Genomic DNA, 23,690 nt, shown 5'->3' with positions numbered 1-23,690 from the left:
CTCTCTGCGTCTCCTTTGGACACCCCATTCCAGGCAAATAGTCTCAAAGTAACTAACTTTTATGCTTTTCTAGGAAGAAAAGTTTTGGTGTATTGCAACCATCTGATTAGTCACAGGACAAGGTTAAAGGGCTCTATTTAGCAGAGAAAAGCAGGAAGGATTAGAGATGCCACTGAGAGAGTGAAAATTAAGGCTGGAGGCAGTTTTTCTAAAATTTTTAATATTTTATTTTTCCCAGTTACATATAAAATGTTTAATACATTTTTTAAATTTCAGTTAGAAATTCTCTCTCTTTCTCTTTCTCTCTCTCTCTGTGTCTACTTTTTCCACCTCTCATTGAAAATGCAAGCAATTTGATATAGGTTATAAATATGCAGCCATACAAAACATATTTTTTCTATGGTAGTCATACTGTTAAAGAAAATACAGACTAAAAAACAAGAAAAAAATTTGAAAAATAATTTTAAAAGTATGCTTTAATATGCATTGAGACTCAATCAGTTCTTTCTCTGAAGGTTGATGGCACTGGTCATCATGAATCCTTTAGAATTGTCTTGGACCATTGTAGTGCTCAGAGTAGCTAAAGCATTCAAAGTCTGTCACTGTGTACAATTTTCTCCTGGTTCTGCTCTCTTCACTTTGTATCAGTTCATGTAAATCTTTATAGTTTTTTTTTTTTCTCACAGTATCTTGCCTGCCATTTCTTATTGTGTAATAGTATACCATCACAATCGTATACCAATTGATGGTCATCCCCTCAATTTCCAATTCTTTGCCACCGCAGAAAGAGTTCCTAATTTTTTTGTAAATATAAGTACTTTTTCCTTTTTTTGGAAAATCGCTTTGGGATATGTACCTCTCAGCACTCTTGCTAGATCAAAGGGTATTCACTATTTTATAGCATTTTGACTATAGTTCCAAATTGCATTTCAGAATGGTTAGATACAAACAATGCATTAGTGCTCTAATTTTCCCACATCCTCTCCAAATTTGTCATTTTCCTTTTCTCTCATATAAGCCCATCTGATAGCTGTGACAGGGTATCTTGGAGTTGTTTTAATTTATATTTCTCTAATCAATAAGGATTTAGGCCCTTTCTTCATATGCTTTTAGATAGCTTTGAATTTTTCATCTGAAAGCTGCCTGTTCATATCCTTTGACCATTGATCAATTGGCAGATGACTTGTCTTCTTATGAATTTGACTAACTTTTCCATATATTTAAGAAATGAGGACTTTATCAGACAAATTTACTATAAATTCCACTCCCCCCCCCCCAAGTTTTTTGCTTTCCTTCTAGTCTTGGCTACATTGATTTTGTTTGTAAAAAAAAACTTTTTTTTTAATTTAATGTAATTAACTATCCATTTCACATCCCTCATTTCTCTCTGTCACTTGTTGAAACATGAATTTTTTCTTATCCATAGATCTGCTGTGTAAACTATTCCATGATCCCCAATTTGTTTTCGGTATCACCCTTTATGTCTAAATCATGTATGCGTTTTGAGCTTATTTTAGTATGTAATGTCAGATGTTGATCTCTACCTAGTTTCTGCCAAACTGCTTTCCAGTTTTCCCAGCGGTTTTTGGCAAATACTGAGTTCTCATCCTAAAACCTTGGTTCCTTGGTTTTACCAAACACTAGATTACTATGGTCATTTACTACTGATGTACTACTCTATTTGTTAGCCAGTACTAGAATGTTTTGACGATTACTTCTTTGTAATAGGGTTTGGAATCTGGTATGGCTGAGGCACTTTTACACAATTTATTTTTTCCATTAATTCCCTAAATATTCTTGACATTTTGTTCTTTTAGATGAATTTTATGATTAATTTTTCTAGCTCTATAAAACAAATTTTGGTAGTTTGGAAAAGCATTGAGTAAGTAAATTGATTTAGGTAGAATTGTCTCTTTTGTTTAATTGACTCAGTTTACCCATAAATAATTAATGTTTTTTTCCAACTGTTTAGATCTGACTTTATTCGTGTGAAGTATTTTGTCATTGTGTTCATATACTTCCTGGGTTTGTCTTGGCAGGGAGAACCCCATGTATTTTATATTGTATGCAGTCATTTTAAATGGAATTTCTATTTCTATCTCTTGCTGCTAGACTTTGTTGGTGAAATATAGGAATACTGATGATTTATGTGGGCCTATTTTATATTCTACAACTAAAGTTATTTATTGTTTCAACTAGTTTTTGATGAATTCTCTAGAAGTCTCCAAGTATACCGCCATATCATCTACAAAGAGTGATAGTTTTACTTCCTGCCTATTCTAATTTCTTCAATTTCTTTTCTTTTTTATGGTGATAGCTAGTATTTCTAGTACAATATTGAATAATAATGGAAATAATGGACATCCTTACTCTAGCCTAGATCATATTGAGGAGGCTTCTAGCTTCTCCCCATTATAGATATTGATGGCTAGTGTTGTAGATAGATGCTACTTATCATTTTAATGAAAGACTCTTCGCTTTCTAGTGTTTTTAATAGGAATGAGTATTATATTTTGTCAAAAAACTTTTCCTACATTTATTGAGATAATCATGACTTTTGTTGTTTTTGTTATTGACAGCCAATTATGGTAACAATTTTCCTAATATTGAACCAGCCCTACATTCTTGGTATAAATCCCACTGGAAGCATTTTTTAATGGAAATTTAAAAAATCAACAATATAATAGACTATTGAAGTTTGCCTTTGTAACATTCTTAAAAGCTGTGATCTACATGTGTCTTATGTGGAAAAAGGAGATCAGAGCTCAACCTCCCAAAGTTCAAAGTCCTAGTGTTCTTCAAATTTAATGTAACCTCTTTAAAGGCAAGAGAGTACCTAGTACAGTGCCAGAAACACAAGTAGAAGTTTAACAAATGCTTCTCAAAATGCTTTAATAGAAGTTAAATACAGGGAGATCTCACCTACATTTAATGTCTTTTTTCAGTTTCCAAATTTAGTTGTGGGATAAGATCATATGGCATCTTTCCTCCAAATATAAACATATATGTGTATGTATATCTGCATATATATGTGTGTATATATATATATAAATGATTATACATATTTTACATTAAAAATCAATGCAACTAGGATAAGAAGGGAACTGGGAGAAAATCTTTGCACCAAATATTTCTCATAAGAATCCAGTATCTGGAATATGTAGGAAAATTCTCATTTTACATAAGAGCAAAACATTTTCCTCAGTAGATAAGTGATCAAAGATATGAACAAGTCATTCTTGGAAAAGAATACATGCACATCAACACACATTGTTTTAATTTCCTTACAAGACACCATTGAAATAAGTATAGTGCAAAGGAATTGAGATGAAAGGTGGCATCCCACCTTTGACAAACAGCATTGCTACTCGCAAGAGTAGAAAGAGCACAGCTTTTGGAGAGAGGTGTTGCAGAGAGAGGAGAGTATCAGTGTTAGATCTGTATGCCCACAGTGGGCAGCACACAGTTGGGAAAGAGAGTAAGAAAGTCTACAGCCCTCATGGTTCAAACTTATGAAGAATTTGAGAAAAAAACAGCCCCTATTATACTAATAGGAAACTGCCCTGTTGTCTATGGTACCAAAAAAAAGGGATTACCTGACAAGGTATAAGGAATGAGGGGCAGAGAGGGGAGAAATTTAATCTTGATGTCATGATTCCACCAATTGGAGAAAAAAGGATGAATGCCTAGTCTCTAGGTTTATTCTTCTTGGCATGCTTGTATACTAGCAGAGTAAGGCTATGTCAGTCAAATCAGTTTTCACTGGTTAATAAGTTTCCTAGGTCCACTTTGATTTACCCTCTCATATTCACAGCACTGATTGCCTACTCTAGGTCAGTGTGCTATTGGATAGAACATTGGGGCCTCGCTGGACTCTGATTTCTGGCTCTTCTCATATGTTATCACAAAGCAATGAGGGCTCCTTCCCCAAAGTCCTTTTAAATACTGGTTCCTATACAATCCACCCCCTTGAGTGTGAAAGTCTTGGAAATGTAAGGAGAATCTTTTTTTCATTGCTAATATAATTTTCATCAGCAATGAGCACCAGTTATTATAAATTACCTAGGTTAATAATTCTTGTTATGAAGGCAATTCATTGGCGCTGGACTCTCACTGAATCCATTTTGTTTGAATGGAATCCCAACTTCCTACCTCATTCCCCTTTAGAGTGCCTTATCTTTAATACCATGTTGTCTCTCTCATGATAATAAATTTCCTTTAATTTGTTCATTCATGGGTCAATAAATGGAAATCCTATATATAGGACTATCCCTCCTTTACACTCTGCTTTGTAATGATTAGTTGTAATGATGTCCAAGGGAGTTTTAGTTCAAGAGGTAACAGTTGTACTTTTGGTTCTTGGAGTTATTCTATTTTGCTAACATGCAAGAAGTTTTGCCTGCCCCTTACTTGGAGAGAAGAAACTGTAGCTGGGATGAGCTTAGGTCAGTTGGTTCAGCCAATGTTTCTGCACATGGGAAAATGGGTCTTCTTATGCTACATAAGCAGATCCAGAGAGACTCTGAGCCAAGTGTGGAGTATAGGCAGAGGCACAAATCACAATGGAGATTCGATTGCTCCAGCATCTCAAAACTTTTCAAAACCAATGTTTCTATTAATTTGTAAAGTGTTCCCAAAGAGGGCTTATCCTGCAACCACAGTGAGGTGAATCCCTATAAGTCATTTTGCCATCCTCCAAGGAAGACAATTAATCATATCATCCACCTTGGATGCCATGGGATGAAAATTAAACAAGACTCTTCTTTCCCCAGTGCCCATTAGGTCAAGAGCCATCCCCAACATGGAAGGGAGGACTTGAACTCAACACCTGGCCCTTTTTGTATGTGACAGCACATAGAAATGAAGTGATAATCCTGCAGCACTGCCTTGAGGTGGAAAATGTTATTGTTTCTTTATATAGTTAGTCGGCATGATTTTTTTGTTTTTTTTCCTAAGAATTTACTTGAAATAGCAAATATAGTAACTCTTACTCAGTAATAATCTGCAGCATGCACTACATTAACAAGTAAAGAGCAAAATCATCCAAAATTTTATTCCTGTTAATAGGGATGTAGGAATTGGGCAGTGAATTGTCATGTGAGACTTTTGTGTGTCTAGTCCTCCAAGGAGCATTTTAAATGAAAGATTTGAAAAGAAAAGGTTTATACTGGAAAGCGGTTTGACAGATACTAGGCTTGTGATCACATCACACACTCTCTACCATAAGACTCTGAAAATGGATTTATGGCAAGACTATTATAGATCATGCCATAGAAAAGGAAAGAGAAGGAAAGAATGAAATCAGGTTTCTTTGACAATTATGGCTTGTTTCACAGCCATGAATAGTATGAGAAATCTTAAACAAACAAGGGAAAAAGGCAATCACAAAATATAAACTAAGTATTTTTTGACTACATGAAATTGAAAAGCTTTAGTATGCAACAAATCAACACAAATAAGATAAGAAAGAAAACCTCAAAGGGTCTGATTACCAAGATATGTAGAGGACCCACCCAAATATAAAGAACACACAAAAAATTCCTCAGTGTATAAATGGTTAATGGATATGAATATGCGTTTCCAGAGAGAAGAATTGAAAACAATGAAAATAAATATTTCAAGATTTGCTATATTTGGGAATGTCCTTCAAAACTAGAATTATCTTCCACATATTTCTCTGAAACAGTCATTGAGCACAGATTTCCTTAGTATATAGAAAATAAAATGATTTTTCCAATGATGACATACTTGTCTGTGCTCAAGGAATGTTCTTGAACAATCACAAAGAAAGTCTTTTGCATTTGAGTAGGATTGTAAATTACAGTGAAATTTATACATTGTTGTAGAAAGCGGAAATTTCTAATGTGAAAAAATCAAATCATTGAACCATATGTGTCAACTTAACTTTGTTCTAAGTCATTTAATGTGTTTGGAATTAATATGAATCGATGATAGTAGAACAAGACAAGCAAATTTCATTAAATTTCAATTTATAACGAGCCACTATCTTCTGGAAAATTCCTATGAATGGAATTTATATGAATTTATATTTAATATGTAAAGTGTTCCTAAAGAGAGCTTTTCCTCCAACCATAGTGAGGTGAATCCTTGTAAGTCATTTTGCCATCCTCCAAGGAAATCAGTTACTCACGTGATCATCCATCTTGGATGCCATAGGATGAAAATTAAACAAGATTCTTCTTTCGCCAGAGTGGAGTCATTCATATCATCCCTTCTAGGTGAAATTTAAAAATACATATGTGCATATAATATATATATACACACACATATACATACATATTCTTGAGTGTATGATGAATGGAAAGGAATTGGAAGAACCTTGAAACTCTCCCTGACAGAAGTGCCATTAATATATTGACATTTAAGTGATGTTTCTTTGCTTCCAGCTAATATCTTTTAATAGATTTCTGAGCTATTGAAACTTTTCTGTCATGTCTATGTAATAGCAAGTATATGATATGCTCATTGTTTTTTTCCCCTTCAGTTTCCAGCAATGTAGGTTTTGTTTAAGAATCGAGTTTCCACTTTTAGTGCTGAGTTACACACATGTGCAGTATCAGCAGGAATGACTAGAAACTTTAAGTCAAAATGTTGAACTGATCTTCTCTATTGAGTGTGCTGAGTTAATGCCTGCTTCTTGCCTATGTGCACTGCATATACTGACATGTCTTTCATTGTTTCTTTTCTTTCCCCTCTTCTTTTTCTTATGATTGTTATTTTATGCATGGCAAAATTCTTGCTTATGGCTTTGTGGTTGGCTGCCTTTGGAAATGGAGTGTCTTGTGCTTGTAATGGTTCTTTTTTGCTTGTGTATTACTGACTGTCATTTCAACGCAATGTTTACGGAAACAGAAAGAAAGATGGGGTTCCAACAGCTTCCTTGTGTGCTGAGAATGTAAAAAATCAAAAGATACAGTTACTTTTCTCATGGCCTTTCACTTTCTTTTTTCCTATTTTACTTGAGTCCAGCAAATTATTATTTTATTATTTGATGTAATAAAACATGTAGGAAACATTCCCACTATTATTAATTGAACTATTCTCCTAAAACATCATCCTATTATAACTAACTATTCTGGCCATGAAATTGTATTAAGGCTTAATTCCATTATGTCACTAAATTGATTAGTAGACATTAGCCCTGCCTCAGCAGACCCATTGAGAGAGAAAACCTGACTTCCACGGACTCTACCTTTTGCCTTGCTCAAGCATAAGCCTTCCTTTGCTAATAACCCTGTCAAGGGTAGCCAGAGGTTGCAAAAATCCTGAATCCACAGTTTCTTTTAAAGGAGAACACGTGGGAAAGATTTTATTATTATTATCAAAAGGACTAAGGAAAAATGGGTTTTTGAAAAAAAAAAACTGCTAGAACTCCAAATGCTAATGGTATTTTTTTTTAAAAGGATGTCTAATTATTTCAGAAGCTGCTGCTGCTATAATGTTGCAATTTTTTCTTAAAAATCATATTGACATATTTTGTTTATTATTTTCATCAATTTAAATTCAGTGAGATTGCTGAGTAAAATAAGATGTCAACCAATAAAATTGTTTCCTATTTTAACATATGGTGGGTATTCTTGAAGACATGTTCTTTAGGTTATAACTTGACCTGCATTCCCTGTTATATTTTTTGTATTAGGGGGAAAAATGCTAAATAAACACTGTTGATGATACTTCAGATTAAATGGGGATTATGGGTGTTTTTTCTTTAAACAGAAATTGATATTCTAAGCTAACTACTTCCCTGAGTTTTTTGGTTGCTGTTATTGGGGTTTTGTCTTTGTTTTTGTTTTTTGGAATCACCCTTGGTAGTTTTAGTATTTAAAAATAATATTGCCCCTCCCATTCGGTCTTGTATGTTCTTGAATTATCTTTTTTCCTCCATTTTTCTCCATTCTCAATCCTAGGTCCCCTTACAAAGAAACAGACAGATGATTTAGGGGATAATGACGGAGCTGAAGATGAAGGTATTTTTTTTTTTGCCGCCAAATCTGATTTGCATGATGAGGCCCCTAGTCTATTTTTCTACCCTCTTCCTCTTTTTTTGACTTCTTGTCCTTTTTGGAAAGTTCTTTTTCATCCCCGTTTTTGATGTGTTTTGTCTTCTTGCCTGTTGTGATATATATAAACATACTTTTTTTTTGTTTTTCAAAAAACAACACAACTGTTATTTAGTTCTGCATTTTGGTACCAACCATTAAAATGTTTAAAGAGGAGGGGATTTTTTGGGTTTGCTTTCTTGAAAATAAATTTTGACATGTTTCATCCTCCCTTTTGACTGAATTTTATCAATAGAATTTGAACTAACCCCCTGCTCTTTTTAAAGGTCTCTCTGTACCCCCTTTTGCATGTTTGCTAACCTATGTATTTTACCAAATCCAGAAATGAGTTCATCTCTATAGCTGTAATCCATTTAATTTTAAAAATCTTATACCCATATAATGTGAAGGAAAAAATAATAACAGACTGCTGCAATAAAGTGTTTCTTAAACAAGACTTCAATTAACTAAAAAGAAAAAAAATGTATTTTTTTATATGCTGGCACATTGCCTCCAAAAGTCAAAGTGCATAGGGTTTAAGAAAGAAATTATGGCGTCTATTTCAAATTGTTCTGCTCTTAATAAAACAAACAACTGTGGTCCTCAGATTCCTCATCTAAAAAATGATCTGTCTGGGACTGGATGTCCAAGTTTGAAATCTCTTCCAACTTTAGATCAATAATGTAATGAACTTATGATTTCATGGCTAAATAACTCACAGCTCACAGCTTTCGGTAGAAAAGTATTTTTGAAGAAGATAAAAAAAAGGTTGATTTCATTTGTCTTAGATGAGACATGATGCAAGTGAATCATTGGAAAAGAAAACATTTTGGTCATTAAACATTCCACATACAAGCAAAGCAAAAACTTGATCAATCGGTCATTCATAATGCTGGTTTCTCCTCATGGTCAGCCCTTATATACCCTTGGTCAGTATTTCAAGTAATAATTAGACTCATTCAGAATTACTTTCTCTATTGTTAGTGACTCAGCTTGGATGTTTTCTAAGGTCCCTCTCCACTACAGCATATGATCAAACCACTGAATGCAAGGGAATTTACTTGGTGTGCTATTGTATCACTTTCTTTTAGTACAGTGTCGAATATGTAGTCGGCATTTTAATAATACTTTCATTGATATTCAAGTCATTAGGGTACAAGGCACAGTGCCAGACCCAGAGTCACAAAGACTCATCTTCCTGAGGCTGAGTTCAAATCTAGCCTCAGGTACTTACAAGTTGTATTGCCCTGGGCAAGTGACTTAACCCTATTTGCCTCAGTTTCCTCAACTGTAAAATGGACTGAAGAAGGAACCACTCCAATATCTTTGCCAAGAATAACCCAAATAGGGCCACAAAGAGTAGAATATGACTAAAAAAAATTGTTGAACAGTATAGCAAATGAAGACTTCCTAGTCACTGTTCTCCTGGACATGATGTATCTAAAAATATGGAAATTATCTTTGGGGAAGATTTGAAGCCTTGAAGAAACTAAACTCACCCAATAAGTTTGTGGTCCTGGGGGGATACAATTCCTTTACTATGATTTTAGCAATGGGGAAATCCCAGTGTGATAATTCCATTTTATCACCTATTCCTACAGTTTTAGAATGTTCCTGTAGTATTGAGAGGTTGTCACTTTGGGCTATAGGCTAGTGTGTGTTAAACACCTAGGGCTATGGCTTCCTTCTTCCAAATACTACCCTACTATTCATTCTGCCACATTCCCTCTGTCTTAACAAAATTAGCTATTTACCAATTAGACCAGTGCATGTATTACTCCTAGATATTTTAAGCAGTTATATAGGAATGAAGTTCAATAGAAAAACTGAGTCAAATAAGGATGTGCTACAGAACAGAAAGCGTACTGCCACTGGAACCTGAAGACCTGAGTTCCAATTCCACCTCTATTACTTACTATTTATGTGACATTGACCTATCAATTTTCCTCTCTTTGTTCTGAAAACTGAACTAAAAGTAAAGTGAACTGAACATACAAAAATGAACAGAAGTTGGTGTAGACCAGAAGGGCTCTGAGATCTTGTCTAGCTCAGAATTCATGAATCTGGAATCTTTATAAATATATGCTTTTCAGTTCAGTTTTAATTAGATTAACTCAAATTGTTGGGAGAGTGGTCAGACTTTGGATGCTGTAAAAGCCATTTCTGTTAATTGTGAAGTACAAATTGGAAGGTAAATGGCATTTGCAGAGTGTGATTTTCATGGAATTTGGTAATTTATTAATAAAGATTAAACAACAAATGGCCCGTGAAATTGTAAATAGAGGCATAAAGTCTGTCTAATATTTTTCATTGGAGTTGCCATAAGAAATATTTTTAGAGCATTCAAGTAAATACTACAGTTCACAAAATTTTTTGAGTCCTTTGGTGGATGATCAGAACATTTATATCAGGCTAGCATAGAAATTACCTTGTTTTCATCAGCATAAAACATGACAGAATGTTCAGAGAAATCTATGGAAAACAAGTCACTTTGAGGACAGCATCTGTCATTTGCAACACCAGACCATCATAGAATTAGAAAAGGATGAGAACCTGAGGCCTAGAATGCTTTCCAACATCAGGTGAGGTCTATATGGCAGAGCTGGGGTTTCAACCAAGGGCCTCGATCCCACATCTAGTCTCTTCCAACTGCAACATGTTCCATCATATTCTTCAGAAGATATAATATATATATATATATACACACACACACACACACACACACATATATGTATATATATGTGTATGCATATATATGTACACATATTTATACACGCACATACAGTTGCTAGTAATTTTGAGTGTTTAAGGGATCTGACTCTAAAACTCACAATTTTCCAAATATTTCCCTCAAATGAACACATCACATCTTTTCCATCTAGGTGGCAGAGTAGATAGAGTAAGGGACTTGGAGTGATGAAGACTGTTGGAATCCAGCCTCAGATAGGGATAATCAAAGCACCAACCCCCTCCTCCCCCCAGGTTGTCATGAGGATCAAATGAGAGAGTATTCGTAAAACACAATTTAAATTCTATTAGTAATTACAAGAAAAACAATAATACTAACTTTCTTATTTTATTAAATATGTTTTGGATTGCATGTATTTTTTTATTAAATAAAATCACAGGAGATATTTATTTATAAATGTTTAAGATACCACTGACTTGTCTGTCAGAGAAGGATATATACTGATTTCATCAGCTTATTTTGGAGTCAATTTCATCTTTTAAAATACTCATTAAGTAAGCTTTATGTACCTGTTTAAACTGGCAGATGATAACTTATCCAGGATAGATTGTGAAGAAATCGTAGGGACTCCTGAGCCAGTAAATTTGCTTTAAAAACACTTTTAAAAGTGAAATGTTATAGCCATTCATTCCAATTAAGTCTATTATTGTTTTTCTAATAATAGAAAACCGCTATGAAATTTGAACAACAGCCTAGTTCAGTGGGGAAAAAAAATGTTGGATTTGTAACCAGCAAACCCAATATGGATTCCATTCCTTTCAATGCCACTTACCCCCTCTATCACCTTGGACAAATCATTCTACCTTTATGGACCTTTATCAGCCTTTTTCAGTTTCCTCACTTATAAAATAAAGTTTGAACTCTGTGGTTCCTTACAACTCTGAATCTATCAACCTATAAACCAACTATCTTTAGGAAAAAAACAACACTGTTTTAAAACCCATTTATTTTTTCTCATTAAATATGGAACAACTTTTTTAGAATCAAAGCTAAATTTTCACATTTTATTCAAGCCAAAATTCAGTCCATATCCCAAAATATCCCAAAATCAAAGAAGCAGCAACAGTAATAGCACTCATACACCGTGAATGCAAGGACCCCAACATACACAGGAGGGCCTGCTATCACAGGTTCTTTGACCTGCTTTTCTAAAAGGATGAGAATCTGAGGCCAGAATCCTTTCCAACGTCAGGAGAAGTCTAAACAGCCGAGCTGGGGTTTCGACCAAGGGCCCTGATTCCAAATCTAGTCTCTTCCAACTATGACATGTTCCATCATATTGTTTAGAAGATCCAAATTGTATTTGTGTGTGTATTTATATACATATATGCACATATATGTATATAAATACGCACAAATATATACATATATATGTATATATTTGCTCGTCATTCTCAGTGTTTAAGGAATCTGATTTTAAAACTCAAAATTTTCTAAATATTCCCCTCAGATGAACACATTACTTGCTTTCCATCTATCTAGGTGGCGGAGTAGATAGAGCAAGCGGGTCAATTTTTGAGGGATCAACAGTCACTCTGAGTGTTGATTCACTTAGTTCAGGAGAAAAAGTTAGCACCCTGAACTTCAGATAAAATACAGAGAAATCAAAATCAGCAGACAGGACTTCCAGCTGCCTGACATATTCAATACAAGCGTCATAGTCAACAGCCAGATACAACTGTCTGATCATTACATACACGTATAGTTACCAGAGAGAGAAGCACACTGGGTTTTCAAAGCGCGGGGTGGGGTGGGGGGTGTGGGAGATGAGACTCCTTAGAGGCTGCCCAGAATGTAGTCTGGCCAAACAAACACTTCCAATCAGTAAACCTCAAAGTAAAACCTCACCTCATAGTATTTATACATTTTTCTGTGCCAAGGGGCATCACAACCCTTGAGAACCCGTGCCTCATTAGAATATTAACAAAAGGTGTGGCCTTCCTACCTAGTCTTACCTAATCAAACTCAACTTAATGGGCAGGTCCATTAATGAGTGGGGAAGATCTTCCCATTAAGAAGCAAAACTATATTAACAATAAGTAAATGCATTATTAATACATGCACATGCTTATGTATACACACATTTGAGGCAGACATTCATTTAAACTTCATATTAAGCCCATGAAAGAAGCTCAATGAGAATTATCATCCCCATTTTACAAATGAGGAAACAGAAGCCTAGAGAATCTCAGTGATTTGCCCACACTTGTATTGATGTGTTAGCCAAAGAGCTCAAATCCCATGTCCTCACAATTCGTTTTCCAACAATTTATCCCTTCCATAAAACTTCCACATTTCTTTTCAAACAGTCCCTCTGCTGAACTGTCTTCACACTGACACTACTGAAAAATTACTTAGATGACTATGTATCTAATTTCCTTTTATATTCCATCCCTCACCCAATCACCTCCAACCCCCCTTACCCATGTCAAGAGATAGCTTTCTACCTCTATAAGAACTTGGGCCAGAGGCGGTTTTCCAAATTGACAACTGTCCATCAGTTACTCTCCTTAATGAACTGGAGGTTCATTATCAAGCACTTTGCTTCCCTTACAACTGCTATTTGTGTCATTCTGAGTATTGCTCCAAACAAGCGGCAGTAATCAGACAGAGCTCACCCACCCACACTTCCACCTCCAGACCAATCATGAGTGAATCATTTTTTTTTCATTTCTGCTTTAAACTATTGAAGGGGCCAAGTGCATTTTAGATCTAATAATAGCCTCCCGGTAGGAGAAAACAAGAACAATTTGAAATTTTTTTTTTTTTTTTTAGTGTGGGTAAAACCATCATTTCAGGTTATTACATTTAGAACACCTACAAAGATAATAGCTTTTACATGCAAGGAAAATGCATTTCATTAGCTACAGAAAGTCAAAATTGGAAGTCATTTTAGTGGCCATCTAGTATAAATCAGTCTTGTTCAGGAATCCTCTAGAAATCATATCCATCAAGTCCCCATTGAACTAGAACTCGAAAGAAGAGAGCTCATTACTTCATGATGGAGTTCATTCTGCATTTGAATAGTGCTAATAGGAAGTTCTTCCTTGAAACAAATATAAACCTACCTCCTTCCCCTTCCTACTCATCATTCCAAGTTCTACCTTCTGACTCAAGGAATGACTCTAATTTCCCCTTCCACAGCATAGCCCTTCAGATACTTGACAACAGATCTTGAAACTTTTAACCCCTAGGCTGAACAACCCCTGTTCCATAAGTTGATATTTCTAGGGTATAATCCTATCCTAATTGTCCTCTCCAGTTTATCAGTGCTCTTCACACAATGTACTATCCTGGTGTGAACACAATACTTTCTTTGTGGTTTGAGCTGGACAGAGGACCGTAGGATTTTCACCTCCTCAGTTACAGACTCTTACCAAAGAACTTGAGTCACTGGTAAGAAAAACCAAGAAAAGCAGAAAACTAAGATTCTCCATGATCAAGAACTAGAGTAGGGCTTGAATTGAGGTTTAAGTAATAATAAATGTATTTTACTTGCTTAGTACAAGAACTCCTGATGAGGAAATTTCTTTTATCAATACAAATTAACATTTTGTCTGCAATTGATAGTTTTGACCCCAAGTCAAATAACTTACCTAGAAGAAAATAACCAGTAAGCTTGAATCCAGGACTTGGTGACTTCAAGGGCTGACTTTCTATTCATTTCTCTATGTTGACTATCACTGGTGTTCTAAAAGTGCTCAATGTAAAGATTTATCTAATATGATTTATTTGTTTATTGTTTAATTAAAGAAGTTAACTATAGTAAAAATAAATTATAAATTCACAATATGTGGTGGGAATGAAAAATCGGAGCACAAAAGCAGTTCATTTTGCAATGCCCTGAAATAATGGTGCCATTGCGATAAGCGATCAACAAAGATTCAACACGCCCCTCCTGTGTGTCAGCCCCTTCAGTAAACTCTGAATTTGTAAAATAAAATTAAAAAAAATGGAATCATCCCTACTTTCAAAAAAACTCACATCTTATTGAGGTAAACAAGAAATTTCATTATTTATATTTCCAGAATAAATGCAAAATAAGAGATGTCACATAAAGATCCAGGGATAAATATTGTATCATTAAAGAAAAAAAGTTAGATTTAGTGTTGTTTGTGCATATTTTATGGTACTCATATCCTTCAAAAAGTGATTAACTTTCTATGACTTATATGTCTTTACAAGAATATTTAGAAAATCAATTATTTGCCCATAGTCCACAATAAGCAAGCAAAGTATATTTATTATTAGGTAAACCTCAATTCAAGCCCTACTCTAGTGCTCAATCATGGAGAATCTTGGTTTTCTGAAACACTGAGCAGAGAGCCCAAGTTCTGACAGGTTCTATCCAGAAAGGAAAGCTCATAGTTCAAGGTTAGAGTCAATGTAAGTGCCCTATTACCAAGGAACAGCTAACTTAAAGCAGCGTCATTATCAGAAATTTAGCTATTGGGTCATTGTTTTGGAAACAGTAACTCATGAAGGATATGTTCTAATAGAGATATCAGTGCAAGTAAAATTTCATCTTCACATGAAGATGAAATTTCACAATTATGACATCACTGGTACATAAGTAAATGTGAATGTCCCTTGTACAGTGAGGTCTCTAGAAAGAGCTTGAAAAACCCTGGGACATTTTCTTCCCAGGCAAGTGTTTATACAACCCACACATATTTAACACATCAATACTTTCTGCACCACTGGAAGAAACTGAATCTTTATCAAACGTTCCTCCTTTTCCTCACAAACATTGTAACATCACATTCATTCCATGTTGATTTTATTGAAGTCCAATATTCCATCTCTTTCCAATAGTTCATCCATGAAAATATGAAAATAATATGATTTTGATGAAGCTTTTAAAGAATTAGTGTTAATGTGCTGAATGTAAATACAACAGAGCCAATAACTAACTGGTCAGATAATAGATACTCCTCTAATTTCTAACCCTGAGTGTCAGAATCTAAAAGTGCATCCTCTTTTTTTTCCCATTACATCAAGATGAATATCATAGTATTATTCTTATATAGAGCTTTTAAAGGTCAGAAATATGAAGAAAATAGGAATAATGGAACTTACTCTATGGTAATACGATCAACCACAGAAATAAACCAGTTCAGCACTCTCATTTTACACATGAGAAAGCTGAAAGTCAAAGTCCTCAAGTTCTTTGCCCAAGGTTATGTGGGGAGTCAGAGTTGGGAAGTTAACCTTTGCCTTCTGGCTCTAAAGTCAGTTTTGGCTACCTCACAATGATGCTCAGAGATGTAATTAGGGTGGGATGCTCAGAGACTTCTCTCCAGGGGAGAAAATTTAGGCAAAAAGGAAGTCAAAGGATATTTTTCCCTCAGGATCCTCTCTGTTCTCTCCGTATGAAGGGATTTTGTCTGTATTGCAAGGGCACTTCTGTATTTTTCAAGAGTTTAGAAAACTTTTGGTGTCCTGTGCTCCAGGAGAACTTCCATTTTTCCACTCCTTTGCAGAACTTGCCTTAGGTAAAGAACAGTTCATGCCAAAAATTGCGACCATCTTCAAACATGCTAAATGTTTTCTTTTCTTTAAAATTGATGAAATGCAAAATTCCTTGCTTAATTTGTACATTAAATAGAAACATTTGGAATTACTTTTGCTTTTTAGATGTGAGAGATGGACAGCAGGTTTTTACCTTAAGGTTGTTTTGACATCACTGGTGTCATGCTGTGTCAACCCATTCATGTCATCTATTTGAATGAAGCCAAGAGATTCCTAGTTATCTCTCATGAGACATGCACAACCTTCTCATTGCCAAAGACAGAACTGTCTACCTAAGTTTTCAGTGTCACCACACAAGTCATTAAAATGATAATACTAAAGCCAGGAGGTTTGAATTAAAGGTGAAGTTCCTAAAAACTTTTTAAAGCATTTCCAGTGTATTAGAATTGATAGATAATATCATTAAATGCCAAGTTTCCCAATCTACAGTCATAATGAAAGAAATTCTGGGGAAATAACCTTAAATACAGACTCCTGGATAAGAATATAAATGTGATTTTCAAATACACATATTCCATTAGCAAAGATGACTTCTGAGTCTATTAACTGAAAGAGATCAGATATGCCTCCTGGATAAGACCATATTAAATCTAGGCCTTTATTTAACTTGTTGCAAATATTCCACATCTATGGAGACAGTCAGATGTAATTCCCCTGAAAGTTGCCCCTTTAAAAAAGTTTATTTTCATCATTCCTCACTTATTTCTGTTGAGGCAACTTCATAGCATCCGTATGGTACCAGTCTTTGGAGCTAGATTTTTTTTCTGTTCTTTTACAGAGATTCTTGAAATGGAATTAGAATTATGACTTCATTGGCATATTTAGGGAGACCCAGGTGAAGAAACTACCACTACTAATAAAAATTGGCACATTTTCTGCAACTTATAGTCTTAAAGATCTACCTGTGGGTCTCTGAGACAATATACAATCTGTCTAGTGTCATAACAGACAGAAGGTCAGTGACATGACTTAAACCTATATCTCACTGACTTCTTCAAAACCAGCTCTTAAATATTCAGTCATATAAATAAAACCAAAAATGATAGTATCCTGGCCCTTGGGGAGCTCACTGTTGATTATTGATTATATACAGACAAGATTATCCAAGAGAATTAAAATGCCCCAAACTGTTGACAGGGAAAACTCTTCTTCATCCCTCCAGTATTCCTTTCCTTTTTAGCATTCACTGGATTCTCTTTACTACATACAAGAAGGGTAGGTCTGCTTAAGGTGTTCAAGTATATGCACGTACATATATATATACAAATATGAATATATAGACGTAAATATATATATATGTATATACATGCATCACATACAACATATGTATATATGAGTATGTGTTGTGTATGTACATACGTACGTATCCATATGATATGTGGTTTTTCACATGAACAGAATGGTGTGACCAAAATTTCATTACTGTTCACAGTTGGTACTTTGTAATTCTATGTAATTTTAATTAAAGAAGAATTCTGGAACAATCTCCCTCTGTGTTACCTCCAAGCATACAATTAGCAGAGGACAATTTCTGCTGTGAATAGTCAGTTAATGATTTCAGTTTAATAATTTCTGATTGCTTCCTTGGTGCCAGCCATATGAGAATGACAAAAAGGTAAAACAGGATGTACATAGTCATTGAAAGTGGAGACTGAAATGACTGGAAGACCACAGCATCTGTCTTCTGCATATAGATCTAGACATATTAAATGATTTTTCATATTATATATGATGTGTACACAAAACATAGCCATTGTTTCAAAATATGAAACCCACTCAGAATAAAGTCCCTATAGAAAAATTAATAACAACATCTTCCAATTTCATAGTTGTCTAGTTATCATTTTTCCTGATTATACCAGTTTCCTTTAAAAAGATGTTCAAACTAGAATCAGAGAACCTGAGTCTACATTCCAGACCCACCCCATATCATCTTTGTGATTTGGGGCAAGCCAATCCAGACTTGAGTTTCTTCATTTGTAGAAACAGGAAATTGAACTAAATGATCTATGTGATCCATTTGAACTATGGTGCTATAAACTTCTGGAAACTATTCCAATTCACTTTTTAGAACCTGGATTTTCTCATCTGAGGATAAAAAGGAGGTTAGCCTACGTGATCTTTCAAATTCCTTCCCAGTCTAAATCTCTGACCCCTCTTGATATCCAGGCATTGTTTCATTAACCTCATTTCTTCATGTTTTCCATGTAAATAATTTCCTAATATATTTTTTATGGTGGATTTGGTGACTGGCACAAAACTGTGAGCATTGCCTTTTCAGTTTGTTTATAAGACGTAAGAGTAGGACATTTTAATATCATCCTCATTTTCAGTAATGTTTTCTGAGACCGTGCCCTGCCTGGCCCTGGGTTTGGCATCAATATAAAGAATGTAATAGAATAAATCTCTCAGATCGTTCACATCTGACAGGAAGAAAATATAATTGAGTTAGTTTTCCTCACTGATGGAGTAGTGAGGGGGCAGCTCCACAACCAAGTTCACTAAAAGTATAATTTAAATCATTCATCATTAAATGATCACACATACTCAAGCCCTGTGAGCTCACGACTTTGCTGGCTCAAGCACTTAAATGTAATTCACTCATTTGACACTTAGTAGTTATCTTAAGGACTGAAATTAACCTGTTGCAACTTCCCAGGGACTTCTATAAATACCTGTGTTCACCAGCAAATTTTAGGACAAAGATGATTTGACATAATCCCAATAGTGCTGTTATAAGAATTTCATGACATATAAGGGAAATTGGGTTGGGGAAGGTTTTTTAAAAATATAGGAATTAAAATTTCCTTCCTTTTATAAGTGTTATGATATTGTGCTCTTAATATTGAAACATGTGTATGCACACGCACATGCATAAGTACAAACACATGTACATTTGCTTACATACCCACATTCAGATATACATAGGAATGGTTGCATCACTCCAAACTAAAAATCTCCAGGAGATTTATGAGCATATTCTTCTTCATCATTTAACGGTATACTCTCAGAATCCACCGACTTTATTTAATATGACTAACTCTGAGCACAAGATACATAGCCATGAAGTTTTACTTTCTGCTGTGTTAAAAGCAGTGCCCACAGTGGAATAGGACTGTTGTGTCATTAGGGTATACAAAAGTCTTGTCTGAGAAACGCTAACTAAAGCAGCAACCTGTAAATATTTAACAATCAGACCTTCAACCATGGAAAATGTGTTATATGCTTTACTTTCCATTTGGGGGATAAGAACATCTGTAAATTATTTTTTTCAGATATTCGGGACAGTGGGGGCCCCAAACCCGTGATGGTGTACATTCATGGTGGCTCCTACATGGAAGGCACAGGGAATTTGTATGACGGCAGTGTCCTGGCAAGTTATGGGAATGTGATAGTCATCACAGTCAACTATCGGCTGGGGGTACTTGGTAAGAAGTGTTTTTATCCCATTCATCCAAGAAATGTGTGGTGATGATACCTTTTTTTATTCTTATGGGTGTATGTTTTTTGAACATGAAGTTGGTTTTCTTCTTAAGGGAGGAAACGAGTCCTTTCCTGTTTCTATAGAAATGTCTACTGATTTACCAAAGGTCAAATGGAACTGTTTCAGAAATAAAGATCAAAGAAAGTGAATTAATCAGATTGTTTGGGAAGGTTGTTCCTGTGGTGTGAAGTCAACATGGCAGAGTATACTAAAGAATAATTATGGAGTCCCTGAGATTTCTGTTTTCTTTTAAATGGATGGAATAGTCTGGTTTGCAGTGGAATTGAATTGTCTGAGATTGAATTGTCTTAAGGAATTTGGATACTAGGCATTCCCTATGGGGGAAAAGGTTAGTATTTGATGCTCGTTGTCAGGGTCATTTTTTCTCAGTAACAAATATGAAAGTTGATGTTTAATTTTCCATTTAGTTTAAACTTGCGTTGAGGAAACATACATTGGCTTTGTTACAGGAAGAAATAGTTTGATTCACTTGTTTGTGGTATGTCCAAAACAAGTCAAATATTAAGAAGTCACAAGGAATAGGCACTGATTTTGAGGATTTTTTACGTGCACAAAATGCTTTTATATACTTGTAAATGAATGTGGTAAGAAAGAGAGTCTCTGTCAAATTTCCTTGAAATATAAACTTGTTTTTGTTATCTGCTTATGTGGACTTATTAGTATATTCTCATAGTTATATACCTATGTGTATATATATATGTATATATACATATACATGTATATATGCACACATATATATGTATATATGCATATATATGTGTGTGTATATATATGTATTAACATACCTTCATGTTGATGGACTATGGAGAAATATAATTTATCTCTTGAATTTTTCTTTTTCATGCGAATCTTTCCCACTGGTTATTCAACTTCATAGTGCTTAAAGCAGTATCTTGTTGTTTTTTTAATAAAACTGTATAGTATTAATTTTTGGAGAAAGGGAATAAAAATTTGCATTGGGGAAGCCCTTATTTGTGTGTATCAGGGTATCCCAGTCTTCTATGCTAATACATTTGACACAAAGTTTACTAAGTTTTTTCCCTGAGATTCATCCCTAATTATCATTTCTTTGTACTTTGTTTATAATACATTTTGACTTCCCTTTCCATTATAGGTATTACATTACTAATTAGCTCTTCTGGTTAATTTTGTTCTGGTGATTATGCTCTTTTTTGAATAAATGAAAATGAAGAAAATATAATTCACATCTGCCATTTTGGAGAGGTCAGAGAGACAACATTAACTTACGTACATGGTTCATTTGTGATATCGTCTATACCACATGTTAGTTCTACTTTGAATCTCAAATATTATATATGTCTGAAATATTCTAAAAGACAATTATTCACACATCAGCACTATCATGTAGTGTATTTTATGTCTTATAATTCTCAAAATTTCCATTCTCTTGTGCCTGCTTTAGACACACTTCATCACCTGAGCTGACCTACCCCTCTCCCCTAACAAACAAGCCAAGAAAGAACCTTTTATGATATGAAGGCAATATGATTTTTTTTCAAAGTAATATAAACATTTCTATTTAGAGTTGATTTGATTTCCAATGGCTGACTTGTGAACAAGGATGTTCATGGTCCTTTGGTATATATCATAGTTGTAGTATCGTTGTTGGGCTTGTTTTTATGTTTCATGTCAGATAACCTACCATTAATGTAAACAGGCTGGTCATTAGAAAACAAAAAACAATTGTCCTAGTGTTTTCTAGGACATGGAAATTGTTTTATAGTGTGCACTCATTTTTCAGCTTTTGAACTTTTCCATTTTTATTTCCTTTTGTCTAGTCCACATATCTTCCTAAGATAAACATTTCTAATTAATCTGCATCTGTTAGCCTTCAAATGTAGTTTCCACCTTTCTTATTTTCTTTCTTTTGGTTTGCTCATTTCTAGTGAGGATCTAAAGCAGACCTTGATGTGTGTTGTGTTTCATACCTTTAAAAGACGGTATTTTGAATTGTTGCAGCTGAGTGCAAAGAACAAATCCACAAGGCAACTGTTACTTCGTCTGTAGAATGCCAAATGATATATTTGAGTGTTGTGTTGTTTGACTCATTTGCTCTCATTTCTACTTTCTGTGGATTTAGTAGAGTATTGTGCCTTTGACTTTACCCTATCAACTTGATTCCAAATACTCATAGCCCCTGAAAGCAGGACAGAAGACCATAATTTGAAACTGTTTTGATGAATTATTTCTTGGGATATATTCATTGAGAACATAATGTCCAAGGACAGAGATTCTGTTCATCTCCTTCCTATAAGCTTTGTTTCCTTGTGAAGAGAAAGGTCAGCCATAATTTTGGTCCTAAGTATACTTTTTTATCTAGACTGTGATAGCATTAGAAACAACTCTCTGTGTATTGCGTTGGGTTTTACCTAAGAATGCAACTCTCTAGGTCCACAGGGATTACATTGTGACATAAAAGTTTGGAAATCCTTTACAAAACTTACTCACCAACCTTGTTTTTTCCCAAGACAATTTGAAACTTTTCGTGGTTATTTTAGAAGAAATATTTTTTTTAAAGCTACAATACTCTGGTAGATTTTCGGTTGGTTAAGTTATATGTAGATCTTTGTTTCCTGATCATTCTGTTACATTTCTAAGAATTCCTAAATTTGTTACAAACTACTTAACAGGGTGGGTGTCCCATAGTCAGACGAAAATAAACACAGGGAAATCTGTTGGTGTAAGTCCTTAAACATTGGGAAAGAATGTACTTGAATAGAATTCCATTGAGAAAATAGAAGAATCTCCCCAGGACATATGGACATAGATCACATCAAAGACATGTACCACTGCCTTAAGGTTGTAGGGGTGGGTAAGGTTAGATGAGTGATATTGGGATGGGAGAGAAATTAAATTAGAGTTTGTGAACTATGACGGAGGGAAGTCTGAAGAAATGTGGCGAGATGGGAACGAATCTAAGATTATGGGAGAGAATCACAAATTGTGAAGGCGTCATAGCACAAAGTGGTGGCTTCCTCTTTCATGTAACTGGCAGATTTATTTTAAAGAAAGATATATCTAGAACAAGGGTTTCAACATTGTTACAGTATATTTTAGGCTATTACTTAAAAGGGGGGAAAATAACAGGCCCCTTCCTCACACATTTACTGAAAGTGAATTTTTACTTTCAGTGATAAAGTTTAGATTAATTATTGAGCTAACCAAGGTGCCCGTCAAGAACTCCGGTGCTGAAATGTTTTACTGGTCCTCAATGATGTAAATAACTACAGATCAACATATTGCCCTAAAAAGAATAAAAGCCTCTTGTTTATTTGCATGACCTTTTGAAACTTTTTCCAGGGTAATGATTTAAGATTTCCTTTCCCCCTGTGGGCCTTTTTGGAAGTCACTATGGGTAGTGCTAGAAAATTCTTTATAGTCATTCTTGGCCTCAGTCGATGAACTGCTATATGTGTGTGTATATATACACACATATGTATACATACACACATGTATACACATATGTATATATGTGTATACATATGTGTATGATTAATATATACATGAATGTACATATATATATACATATATATACACATGAATTGCCCTGCTTCCATATTCCCTTACTGATATTTAGATTAGACATTTTTACTTCCCATTCTCCACTGAAGTAGGGGTAGGTGGGAAGGATTATCTTCATGTCTGCATATTTTCTAAATGATGCTTACTACCTTATGTAGAGATGTTATTTATATATATGTATGTGTATGTATGTATGTATGTATGCATATGTGTATACATACATACACATATATACATAGAGAAACATGCACATATATACATACATACTTGTGTGTGTGTGTGTGTGTGTATCAGGCAAGAA

At 34.7% G+C, this 23,690-nt stretch overlaps 1 protein-coding gene across 2 annotated transcripts in view; it reads left to right on the top strand.

The window, feature by feature from the left end:
- The window catches only part of LOC140510114 (neuroligin-1-like), a 309,399-nt gene extending 288,889 nt beyond the window's left edge, over positions 1-20,510 (top strand). The window contains exons 3-4 of one of the 2 annotated variants that reach the window (XM_072618452.1): positions 7,929-7,988; positions 19,617-20,510. In XM_072618452.1, the coding sequence (XP_072474553.1) occupies positions 7,929-7,988; positions 19,617-19,813 (257 nt within the window). In that variant the 3' untranslated portion in view covers positions 19,814-20,510. The remainder of the gene's footprint in view (positions 1-7,928; positions 7,989-19,616) is intronic. The other variant, XM_072618453.1, reaches the window with a different exon arrangement.
- The last annotated feature ends 3,180 nt before the right edge of the window (positions 20,511-23,690 follow it).

This window comes from Notamacropus eugenii, chromosome 6 (assembly GCF_028372415.1).
Source record: "Notamacropus eugenii isolate mMacEug1 chromosome 6, mMacEug1.pri_v2, whole genome shotgun sequence".
In the NCBI taxonomy this organism is placed as follows: domain Eukaryota; kingdom Metazoa; phylum Chordata; class Mammalia; order Diprotodontia; family Macropodidae; genus Notamacropus; species Notamacropus eugenii.
The sequence above is the reverse complement of the archived record's forward strand: the minus strand, read 5'-3'. Positions and strand labels throughout refer to the sequence as shown.